Raw genomic sequence first — 13,073 nt, 5'->3', positions numbered from 1 at the left:
GCAAGTATTTTTGTAGTTTACATAATTAATTAATTGATTAATTAGGCCTAAGTAGTAAGTACCAATACTTATAAATACTGATTTCAGGAGGGAGGTGTCAAATGATAAGATAGGCAGCGCTCTGAAATCTATATTCACTCCGCACTTTTGCAGTGCGGAGTGAATATAGATTTCACATTTAAATATTATAAGCTTAAATGGTAAAACAAAATCGCTAGGAAGCGTTTGAAACACAACGGAATGCGGGAATGCTTTGCGTGCTTCGTGTTTTCAACCAAAAAACAAAAAAACAAAAAAAAAAAACAATTACGCGAAATAAATAAAAAGGAAAAGAACCGAAGTCCACCTTATCTTTCGCAGACAGGACTTTGTGCTATCTATTAGATACCTGTCTCGAGTACTTTTTACAATACTGTCACCTTATGTCCTCGTAAAGAGAGACAATGGTAAACGCATTGTCGATCGTGTGAGCACGATTAAACATCACACATGCTCCCAGATAGTGCGTGAAGTCTCGACGTGCGTATTTTTATTGCTGCCAATTTATTCTGGGAAAATCATATATAAGGTTATGCCGATGAAGAGCAAATTGTCTTGTGTGAACTTTTGGTAATTTTACAGAGAGCAGTAAGCTAAATATATTTAAGAAATATACTTGTCTTGATAATTCTGATAAACCCAGGAACACAGAATGTGTCGTGCAGAATAGTGATTTCAACGAGCGCCAACTCCAAATATCCTCATATCACAATTCAGTTCGATTAACGTTGAGTTCGATGAATGGAATGTTATAATCTAAACACTGAGACAAGGATAAATAACGGACAAACAACACAAAATCTCCTTGCCTCAGAGTTTATTCTTAACCAGCTGGCCTGCATACCTTCGCTCCGCGCGCGCGCTTCTAAAACCCCTCATTATCTCGCAATAAAAAAAAAAAAATCGTTGATTTATTTGAACATTTTGTTCCAACCAGGTTTTCATGCATAAACATGCAAGAGTGTGTATTGTTGAGAAGGTTGCACTGTATCCGTTTTTCGTAATTTAATTTCGAATGTTTGGCATGCTCGTAGATGTGCAAGCGTGTCGTTGGCTGCTTCCTGGTCGTAGGCATCGCGACAGCCCTTCTGGTCGGCTTGCTCAACCAGGCACCGGACCCTTTCAAGGTGAACAAGACCGGCTACTGGGGACCGGCCAGGATCAAGCATGGTGAGGAACAGACCGCACTTTGACGGCACCCTGCACTGCGGAACTAGTTCGAATAGACAGTCGTACCTGTTTGAGACTTGCTAGCAAAGCTTGTAAGAAGCGCGTGATATGCATGCCTAGCGAACACGCACTGCTCGCGAGAGGATTGTGCAGTCGGCACATTGTTCTGCCTGTGGAGCGACCTCTCTAAGGACGTAGGCGGCTACTTTATGTCAATCGAAGAATAAACCAAGGCCTCAAAAGTTCGCGCACACCACAAATAAAGTGGAATATGGCCAACTCGCCAAAGACCAACTGATTGAAAGCACTGGTCGAAGGCCAACTTTTCGAAGGCCAACTTGTCGAATAGGCAACGAAGGTTGAAGGTGAAGGCCGAAAGAAAGTTGGTTTCTAACTGTGGCCCTCAGTTTTACTGTGTTCCCTTTATAAGCAGCGCTTGCCAGCGCCGAAGGCACACGAATGTGCGCAAAGAGTTTCGAGCGAACGATCAACTGTTCAAGGAAGAACTAGGCTCGGTAGAAAACTCCCACAACGGAACAGCGTGAAACCCCGGAGACAAACTTCTACGGATCTCGTGTTTGTCCCCCTTGTCCTCACTTATAAAAAAAAAAAAAAAAAAAAAAGAATAGTACACGAATATGGACATTTACAGGCTTTCAAGCTCCAGGTTTTTTAGGTTCAAGAGAGTCTACATTTGTGGAGCCAGCGGACGCTGGCTGAAACGCGCACCTATGTACCGCAATCCGCAGCGTACGCATGCAAAACTAAACGTGCGCAAAATGACGCAATACTAATACGTATCCGTGTTGAGATACAAAATGCAGTGTTGAAGGAAGTGGCCTTTTCAACGAACTGCCCTAGTTTCGCTCGGACAAGTTGGCCTAGACCCCCGCAAAGACCTCCACTCTTTTCCGCTTTAACACAGCAAACGCCAGAAAGAAAAAAAATATACGTGTTTTTTTTTTTTTTGCATAATTAGTTTATAAAAGTCGCGAAAGCTATCTCAATGCACTCTTTGCAGGTGAGTTATACGGCCAGGGGGACATAATATAGGGGGACAATCGTCACGATATGTCGGATATTTAACTAAAATTTGGTCATTAACCTTTTAATGAATAAAAAATAAACACCAATTAAAAACCTGCTGACCGTCATTGAAAACGACTAAATACGTAAATTTTAGAAAGATTTATGGGAGGTAAAATGTGCGGTGGACGCGCCCGCGCGGATTTTCCGTATCTTATCACCCGCCTTTTCGCGGTTGCGCCCTTGCACAAATTGTTACACCACCTGTATTTGTCCAGAACATTTTTTTCTTGTTTAATGAACAAGGTAAATTTATTCCTTAATGTTTTCGCGGTAGACTTTCACCATCTGCTGCTTGCACCTCGCGTACCAAGTGCACCTCGTGTACCAAGTCACTTATTAAAAAGTTAATGAACATATTTTACTCTATTATTTGCCTTACTGTGACAATTAGCCCCCTATATAATGTCTCCCTGGCCGTATACCTCACGTGCTAAGACAGCATTAGTGTAAATTTTACTGCTTAAAAAAAAAAAAAAAAAAAAAAACTGTATAGCCTAGAAAAAATCCACACAATACGCACTGTATTAAGCGGGCAAGTGGTTTAAAATGCGTCTTTGGCGTATTGAAACGCAAAGAGGGGCACGCTAATGAAACGGCAACATAGAGAACGTGTAGAGAATGCGCGATGACGAGGAAGTCAAGCTCGCTCCTTCACTGGCTGAGGTCGGGGGGAACCAAACGCACAGAGGTGTGCAAAGAGCAGACGAACCTGCATACCGTATAGGCGTCACAACTGCGGACCATCCGCTGTAAAATGAGCCAGAGAAGTTGGCGCCCGCACATAGAGAGGTCAAACTTTCACCGAATGTGCTCCGAGCAAACAACAGAGTGCGTCGTCTGTTCGCTGCGCCTATCGGCAGATGGCGCCACAAGTAAATAGCTTCGCTTAGCTTCGCTTAGCTTCGCTTAGCTTCGCTTGGTCGTCTGCGAACGCGGCCAAACTCGACTTCAACAAATTTTTCGCACTCCTCTTTTTTTTTTTTTTTTAGAGGAAGAGAACGACGTTTTGAAATTTCACGCGGTACGACTGACCTGCTCAGTACACATTCGGTGAAAGTCTCATATTTTTATGTGCAGGCTCCGATTTTCCCAAATCGCTTTAAGGTACGCTTGGGACGCCCTATATAATCTACAGCAGGGGTCTCAAACTTATTCGAGTGTGGGGGCCAGATAACCCACCCCCGAAGGACGAGAGCCAACGAAGGCCAGGGGCGATATTTTGCTATTTTGGGACAAAAATAAACAAAACAAACAGCATTGGTGCTTCAGGTTGCAAAGCAGCTGACTGTCCCATGCTAATACTTCACAGCGCACAAAAGACAACGCACTACAAAAATACCTCGTAGTGTCTTTTGTGCACTGTGAAGTATTAGCATGATTCACCAACTCGGCCAAGCTAAAGCATTGACTGTCCCAGCGACACCCCAGAGATTAGACAAGGAACCTTATGCTTTCTATTTTTAGTAAGCTCATCGTTTGGCCCTTTTTTAGTCTTTATTTGCATATTTGATTACTTTGGGCTCACACCTGATGGCATGAAAAGATATAAAACACCACCATACCAGAGTACTGGCAGTTTCAATAGAACGAGAGCAGGCACACCACCTTTGCCCTGTTGCACAATTTACTAGAAATTATCTCTTTATGCGGCAGTTTTTGCTTTTCTGGCAATTTATATTACAGCATTATAAGAAAATACTTAAATTTTAAAGGTATTGTCTGGCAGCCAGAAGCCCGAGCTCATAGCTTTATCTTTGGCCGCTGCTCCTGCTGAGCGAGAGTTCGCGCAGCCGAGGTGCCTCCTTGAGCAAAGAGCTCGCACTTGTATAGACCTTTCCAGCGGCAGTCTCGAACGAAGCGATTTACAGCGCGCGTCCCTGGTTTTGAGAGCGTACGTCAGTGTTGCCCGACTGCGCTGGGCTGTGGGTTTTCTAGTCAGTGGGCTGTGGCAGCCTGCGTAAGCGCACTTCCGGACACTGGTGGAGGCTAAATTGCCGCGTTCTATCTTTTATTTTGTGTTCTATGGCGAATAGAATTTCTCGTGTTTTTTTAAGAATGCATTGTACTATTTTCGGGAACAAAAACAAAGAAACGAAAGCTGTTTTGGTGAGTCCGTGCGCGACACAACAAATGCAACTGGAATGTTTGTTTTATATTAGGTTGATATTTTTACGGCACCATACACTCAGCTGTGTCAATCTACAAAGGCCTTAACCGCCGAGAATATTTGACAACACTAGATATCCGAACTGCATGGATATTTCTCACCCACAACATGAAATTCAATGAGTCTCATCAATCGAACAACATATATTGTTGTTCGATTTATAACGTTCGGATAACGTGGCACCCCACGGTGCCACGTTATCCGAACAGGATTTGAGAAAGGTCTCATATAACACAGCATATCCTATATACAGTGTCGACGATAGTCACTTCACGACGATCGAGCCGAATCTGGCGTGTTTTGGGGCACACGTAGAGGAGAGCTGCTTTTTGCACAACTTCAAGGCAAATGAACGAACGTGTCTATTCCGTCCCTATATCCCGGACCCCACCCTATCAGCTATTTTTCGCGAAGACCCGGAACATAGCCAAGAAGGCTTTTTGAAGATTATCTCAAAGGAAATAATCATTCAAGAACGTCGAACTGCCCGCGTCGCGGTCTGCTTGACGTTCGCTCTCTAGGTTCGTTTCCTGCGAAGGCCGAGCAGGCTACGAGCTTTGGTATTTCCTAGTTCTCCCAGTGGAAGATAACACACAAAGTGTAAGCATCCTAAACAGGCAAATAAAGTAAAAACTAAAAAAAGCCGGCGTAGTCCGAATGCACAATGCAGGTGGGTAGTCACGCTGACCGCGTTTCCACATGTCTGGCGGGTTGCAGAAATTTCTGGCTTATAGGGGTCGCTCGATTCGCAAAATGGCGGCGACCAGAGAGCTCTTTTTGCAAAGGTCTATACTCTATATATAGGGCTCCGTGTTTTCGGATAAATCCGAAAAACTCCGAAAAAAACCCGCCGGTAAAATTATTGGAAATTCGGATTTATCCGATAAACTCCGAATTGTTAGGTGCCCATGCCCCCCCCCCCCCCCCCCCCCCAAACAAAAAACAAAAACATTTTTTTTTTCTTTTTCGGCAGCGCAGGCTTAATGATCCTGGGAAAATGACTGCATAACTATCTTTCAAGCCTCGGACCGTTGTCAAAAGGGGGTCTTACGGCTTGTCTCGTGAAGGTTGGTTCAGGGAAGCAGGTCGTCGTACCGTTCGTGTCACGACAAAAGCCACTCCTTTGGTTTCCAGTTTGGGCCATGGGATTTGGGATTTAGAGAAGGAAGAGGGTATGTTTCTGGGGGTAACAGTGAAAGCTATGGACTATAGAGATTGTATAAAATAGGCAAGAGGGGCAGTTGAAACTTCTCTATTACATCCACCTCGCGCGGCAGCGGGATAGATTGATGGGATGACTACGAGCTTCCTTGCGGCTATCTCCGGCAGTTCATTGATTTTAAGGTATCGGCATTTATCGAAGCCACATTTGTGTGTGACTTTTGTCGTGGGACATATAAGTATTGCCAATGACACCGACGTCAAATTCAACTGAAAAAATCTTAATTGATACAAGCGCGTTTTATTTTTTATCTGGCATACTTTTGCATCCGGTTATTATTCATTATTTTAATAGGAAACACTGCAAAATTAATCTCCGAATTTCGGACAATTGGGGATTTATGAAAAATAAACTCCGATAAACACCGAATTTTCGCTAAAAAATGAACTCCGAAAAACACCCTCCGAATTTCACGAAAAATAAACTCCGAAAACACGGAGCCCTATCTATATAGTAATGGTATTGCCATTCCGGTTGGTTTACAAGAAAAGGGCTGAGAAGCAAACATGTAGATGAAGCAATACTTGGTTAAAAAACAACAACAACAACAGCAACAGAATAGTGCAAAATGCGTGAACATAGCACAGCTCCTTTTCGAGCGTAAATGAATCGACAATATGAACCTATTATTTATGGCGCATGTGGCGGTCGAGGCGGTGGGAAAGGGGGCTTGCGGGCCGCGTGTTTGAGATCCCTGATCTGTAGACTAACGCTTTTAAGGCACTTTTAGGCGGCCCGCAAAAATCGATTTGTTAACGTATCGCGTTGCAATGCGCTACTGAGGTACAACCAAGGGGTGAAAGTTTGTAGTAAAACAAATCAAGGAAGGGTCCATATCACAAGAGCGAATGACGTTTTAGCGAACAGCGACATTTGAGCGAATTAACGTTTTAGCGAATAACGGGGGCGCGCGTTAACCCATCCGCCGCGTTGCGCTTACGCCGCTTCGCGGCGACAGTCTGCGGCGGTTCATTACCAAAATGTGAACCCATTTGGCCCACCCGAAAACGCCGCCTCGCGGCGTCCGACTATTCGCTAAAGTGTCATTCGGTGAAACGTGGGTGTTCACTAAAACGTCATTCGATCACGTGAGTGCCTCCCACTCTTCTTTCGACGCCGCGTACGCCATACGTCGGCAGCACGTCTCTCTACGCGTGCATGCTTCGTCTGCGAAGTGGCGGCGTAGATTGTCCAGATGTTTTTCTTTTGGACGAGGTAAATTTATTCCTTGATTTTTCCACTGTAATTTTCCACCGCCTGTTTGCACCTCCGTAGTAAATTGCAGCGCGATATGTCGAGAAATCGATTTTTGCGGGCCGTCTAAAAGTGTTAGTTTACATTTTGTATATTTAATGAGGCTCAACCGAATTTTCAGCATTTCTTTCGTGGCCTTCATCGTGCAAGGTTTCCAGAGCTTTCAGCAGAAGACAGGAAGGGGTCTCTTGCAATGATCGGCATTACTTTGCAGTGCGCGCGGCTCCTGAGGATGACCCCGTGATTCGCAAGTTCAGCGTCCACATCCCCGACGAGGCTCTGGCAGACCTGAAGTGGCGCCTCGCAGCAACCAAGCTGGCACATCCCTTGCAAGACTCCAAGTTCGCGTATGGCTTCAACGCGCTGGCGCTCAAGTCCGTGGTGGACTACTGGAAGGACAAGTTCGATTGGAGGGCGCAGGAGAAGCGGCTGAACCAGTTTGAGCACTATCGCACCGTCATCGAGGGCATCCAGGTTCACTTCATGTACGCCAGGGCCATGCCCGCCAACGCCCAGGTGAGCTTTTACGAGGAACGTTACTTGCGAAACTTTGAATTTGTTTGCTTCCCGTTTACGCAAGTTTTATTTCTTTTCGAACGGCAACGAAGATACTCTTCGAGTTACCAAGACCAATCCCATGCTCTGTGTGTGTGCGAGTCACGTGACATTTGGGAGTTAGCCAGCGACCAAAAACCACGGGGGTAAAGGTGGGTGAGGAGGAGTAGCAAATCCCGTGTGCCGACATCCTGGGTCCCGAGCAGGGTGTAAGAGAGACAGGTGGGGAAACGGCCCTTATAGCGAGTTCGTTTCACGGCACTCGTGCCCACGCGTGCCCACTCGTAGCGTGGAACGGGTTCGTTTCGGCCGGCACTCCACGAGTGGTTGCACTCTCCGAGTTCGTTTCAGCGCTCACACCCCACGCGTGTATGCACTCGCTGCACCGAGAAAATCGGGAGTGCGCCAAAATGCAATCCCGTCATGCCTCGCTCCGGCGGGGCCCGCGAGGAGCGGGAGCAGACGACGGGGCTTCGTCTGCTACAATGTGTCGCGGAACCGAACGAAAAAAAAAGTATATTTTCTGATAGAAATCGCGTCCCGCGGGTAACGAAATCAAACGCGAGCTTGAATTGTGAGCGTCTGCAATTTCACGAAGGAAGCAATCGACAACCCGTGATTTATTTGCAGGTTTTAAATCGCTCTGTTGCCGCACAAACGGTGAAATATACCAGTGTGTAAAGAAATGCTCAGAACAAACGCAACAGCGGCCCCCGAGATGTCTATCACCATCCGTGTGCGGGTCAAAAATTTAACATTTGTCGACAAAACTCGCCCAGCAGAAACCTATGACTGCCCAATAAGCATCAGAGAAAGCTAAAGATGGAGACTTTACCCGGGGATTGGGCAACATCATCATGTTTAACATTTACCTACGTTAGCCAACTTGCCCCGTCGCATTTTGTTCGAGAAAGCTCTCGTTCTCGACGCCCTCACCAAGGTTAATATCTAATCCTGACGATCCAAATCGAAAGTCCCAGTTTTGCTGGATATTCCAACAGGCTAGTTTTAAACCGTACCCTTTCAGTGGTTCACGAATAATACCATGCTCAAACGGATCAAGCTTCTGCTCGGACAGCATCATCAGTTTTCTTCAGTGTAAACGGTTATAAGAATTGAAAGATCGCAACCAGCTGCTTTGTAGACAGCTGGTTGCGGAAATTTAAGCCGTCTGTAATTATCTCTACGGCAGCCTAGCTGCTTGAAGTCATCGCAACTATAAACTACAGGTTGCAGCGACCAACGTTTGTAGATAAACGTTGGTAGCGACTGCATTCTCGCATCCCCACGCATCACTCAGAACAGAAAGGCGCAAGTTTCGGTTTGAAGTCGGTACCTTTTCTACAACATAGATGGCGGCAGCGTCAGTCTTCTGCACTCGGTGCATTTGGCGAGTTCGTTTGAGTCCAGTTTTCCGTGCAACACTCTGTGAGTGCGATGCATTCTGGGAGAGAACTCGAACGGTGCCAGTGCGTGTGAAACGAACTCGCTATTAGATACCCGTAGATAGGGAGGCTGTAGTGAGGGTGGGCGCAACTCAAAACCTGGAGAGCGTTTGCAATTTAATGGCGGCGCCTGAGGGAGAGGATTCGAGAAAGGATATGCGCCAGTGTTGCCTGCATGAGAGCAGTCGCCCGCTCTGTTGCAACTCTGTTGCTCCATGCGCCTTTCCTCCTCTCGCCTCCCATTGCAAGCAACGAGCGCCTTGGCGCAGCCTCTCTCGCTTCCTTCTCGCTCCGAGAATTGCAAACGTCGAGCGGAGAAAGCAAAGTTGCCAGACAAGCAGCAACGTCCAAGATGGCGGAATTTACCATTTTTCGCGTTAAAAAAATACTTAACCTATCGCAACAAAACTGGCGGCTATGGAAAAGTAATCATTTGTACCTTGTGTAAATTATTCAAGCACCTTAATGGGCTTTTATGACCCGAGTTAGGAAAGAAAACGACCCTTTGCCCCATAGACTCCCAGCAAAATTTAGCAATTAAATGGCGTCCATGTCCCGTGATCGCCGATCTAGCAGTTGCACCCACCCTCACTTGAGCCTCCCTACCCGTAGAAACCTACCGCAGCGCCGTGACCGGATTGTGTACTCGTCTGCTTGCGGGTACCCCCGATTTGCGACAGATGGCGCTGCGGCGAGAAGAAAAAAATTGGAATCGAATTTGCATGGAACTCTACGGGAGAGTGCGGAGAGTGCGCAAAATAAACCGAGAGCCCAACAGTCCGCCATTGAAAATCCACGAGAAACCTTCTTCGTCAGTTTAGCCGGTCGCCACCGTTCGCCCACCCGGAGTGAGAGTTCGCGGTGCTCCACATAGATGGCGCCACAGGAAAAGAGAAAGCCGAGGGGGACACAATCCGGTCGCTCGTTTGGCTCTCGTTTCCCCACCTGTCTATCTTACACCCTGTTCCCAAGTGAGAGACCGCGACAGAGAGCGACAGAACACATAGAGAATAGAAGGGTAGGAGAGGGCATGACGTCAGCCGCGTAACCTCCACAAGCCATGCTCCCTTGACGCCTCGCCTCTTTCTCATTTTCCTCCTTACTCTCCTCACTTACCATGCCAACGTGACCACATCACGTGACCGAAGCTAGCCTTCGTCTTGCTATGGGGTACTAGAATACACCACAGTCTAGCCTTCGATGTGATAAAACCTACCGGACGGAGCGCGCGCAAGCCTGCAAAGAGTCCTTCTACAATCAACCAGACTTGTACGTAATCCGTTACAAGTAACGAAATTACTTGTAATCCGTTACATTTACCGGTAATTTAGTAACGGAATAATTACATATTTTCTAAAGTAATTTTAAAGTAATTCCCTTACATAAATTGGGTAACGGATTCCTTGTAATCCGTTACATTTTTTTAGGACCAGCCCCCCCCCCCCCCCCCTCCCCCCTTATAAAGAAAAAGTCGTTTTCATTGTGGTAAAGTTGAGCGCAGTGACACTGTCACGCGAATTGACCAGCGCAAAGGGAGGCTTGGCATTCTTCAGTTCCGCAAAGCCCTTTTTTTTTTTTTTTTGCAACAAAGCCCCTGAATCTACTGTTTTTAGACCCTAACAAGAATGTACGAAGATCCAAATAAACATTTCTACGAAAAAATTGGGGGCGTTTAAGTTATATCCGCTTTTTTTGCTGTCTTTGTTTTTTTTGTGTTTTTTTTTTTTTAGGATCGAAGGCAGGGAGAGGAGGACACCAATTGATTGTGTGCCTCTTCGAGTAGACAAGAATTAACAAAGCCCTTCTCGGTTATAGTGACTAGGACCATTTTGATAATGTCAGAACACAAGACAAAGCGCCGTCTACCCTAAAATCCACTAAAAGAGATGTGATAATATCTGAAGGTGTTATTGCCACAAGCATACTTGTTCGTCGATGCACACTTATCATCTTCTCTTAGAAAACAGGATGTATTTTTTCCTGCTTCTTTCACCTTATTTGACCCTGTTTTAAAATATATTTACTTTTTTTGCATTCCAACTTTTAGGGTTGGCCCACTTTATTTGTGAATTGCAGCCAGGTTATCTGCATCTCAGTTACCCTTTTTGTGAGTCAGCTTTTTGCGAGCACTTCGAAAATGGTAACAGTCATCCTTTTTCTTCTTCCTGTTTTTACCCCAGCAGGATGCATCTTATCTCAAGCAGACAGTTTTACAAACAGTTTTACAAATAAAACATAATGGTTCTGGGCATGAGGAGAGAGTGAAACTCGCGAGCGAGGCCATTGCGCGGCTTACTTAGTTGTCGGCCCTTCGCTGCCCATGGGATCAGCGGACGTCTATCTGGAGAACACCGGAGTAAACTGCTGTCGGTCCGTGCACCGTGCGTTTTTGAACGACACCAAGAAAGGTACATATTGCAAACGTGCGTTCACATTTGCTTGTTTTAACCAACGTTCTAATTAATTGTAGTTATGAGTGTCCTGGTTATTTTTTATCGATTACTTATATTCAAATATTGGGAACTTTTTTTTCTAATTCACCAACGTCTCAACCGAGGCTCGACCTGTTCAGAACCAAAGGAAGAATATCGAGCCAAACCTTATTTATTATTTAATTATCACCTTACTGTTACCAACTCTACTAAAACTCTCGAATATCAGGCAACGGCTGCAACGACGAAGCCTTGCTCTATCTTTGAGGTAAATAGCACTTCCATTGCTTCCATGAAAAAGCTCAATTAAGACCATAAAACATTCGTGAGGCATAATACTGCACTCCCATCCAGTGCCTCAGTTCAAATGATGTTCAGCGTAGCAATCGACATATCGAGTAAGGAATAACACAAAATGTCTGACGAGACTTTCGAGAGTCACGTATTGCTCAAAATACTCAAAGTTAATAAATGGAACAGGTGGCGACAATAAGAACTTGAATAACTTTCTTCCCTTTGTTTCTTAATTTAGGAAAATAATGTTGAAAGTAACGCCATGAAAGTAACGGATTACTTTCGGGGGTAATGGTCACTTACTTTTATGGGCAGGTAATTGTAATTGTAATAAATTACAATTTAGCCTTGAGTAATTGTAAATGTAATTCCTTACTATTTTTCAGTAACGTGTACAAGTCTGCAATCAACCATCCATCTCACACGTGACATGTCACGCGCACCAATCGCCAGACAGATCTGCGGTCACGCTGGGCACAAAATCGTTTAAACGTTTTATCAGTGGTCTAATGCCCCTGAATAAGAAAGGTAGCGACATCTTCTCCCTCCCCCTCTGACGCGCACACCTTTTATCTTCATGTTTTACTTTTTCGCACCCGCGCGTCGACTGTAGCGCCGCCTGGATCGCCCCAAGATAGCAGACGACAGCGCAGTCAAAGGCTTGAAGACACGGAAAGTACATGGACTCAGGCTAAAAGCGCACTGTCACGGTCTGCCTACCGCGAAGAATGTGCTCAAAGAAGGACAATGAAAGCCGTGACGTTGCACAGTCGGCGTTATTTGATTGGCGACATGAGCTCATAGCATGCACTGCACTCCGACAGCATATGCATTCCTTCTCCCTCCTCGTCCCTCATGCACACTTTTATTGTTATATTTTGCTCTTTCGCGCTCGCGCGTCAACGGTAGCGCCGCCTGGATCGCTCCAAGATAGCAGGCGGCATTCTTCAAAGGATGTCGCTACTTTTCCGTATATAGGGGCTTTACGAGGGTCTGCCTGCATGCTCCGCCACTTGCGGCAGCCAGAATGCATGGGAAAATGGCGGACCTTTTCCTTTAGAGTTAGTATGTATGATCTCTATGCAAAAACGGTCGATGTCTCTATGCCAGCGACCAAGGAAGATAGAAGGGTAGGAGAGGGCAGGACGTCGGCCGCGTAGCCTCCACAAGCCATGCTCCCTTGACGCCTCGCCTTTCTCATTTTCCTCCTCACTTACCATGCCAACGTGACCACATCACGTGACCATAGCTAGCCTTCGTCTTGCTATGGGGTACTAGAATACACCACAGTCTAGCCTTCGATCTGATAAAACCTACCAGACGGAGCGCGCACAAGCCTGCAAGGAGTCCTACAATCAACCATCCATCTCACACGTGACATGTCACGCGCACCAATCGTCAGAGAG

General features: G+C 45.9%; 1 protein-coding gene across 1 annotated transcript in view; it reads left to right on the top strand.

Annotated features, from left to right (window-relative positions):
- Positions 1-13,073, top strand: part of LOC115309771 (epoxide hydrolase 1) — a 40,252-nt gene that overhangs the window by 2,900 nt on the left and 24,279 nt on the right. Inside the window, exons 2-3 of the mRNA XM_029967981.3 lie at positions 1,074-1,209; positions 7,156-7,457. Coding sequence (XP_029823841.2) covers positions 1,074-1,209; positions 7,156-7,457 — 438 coding nt within the window. The remainder of the gene's footprint in view (positions 1-1,073; positions 1,210-7,155; positions 7,458-13,073) is intronic.

Source organism: Ixodes scapularis, unplaced genomic scaffold, assembly GCF_016920785.2.
Source record: "Ixodes scapularis isolate PalLabHiFi unplaced genomic scaffold, ASM1692078v2 PGA_scaffold2__306_contigs__length_199485367, whole genome shotgun sequence".
Taxonomy (NCBI): Eukaryota; Metazoa; Arthropoda; class Arachnida; order Ixodida; family Ixodidae; genus Ixodes; species Ixodes scapularis.
This window is presented reverse-complemented; position numbering and strand designations above follow the sequence as displayed.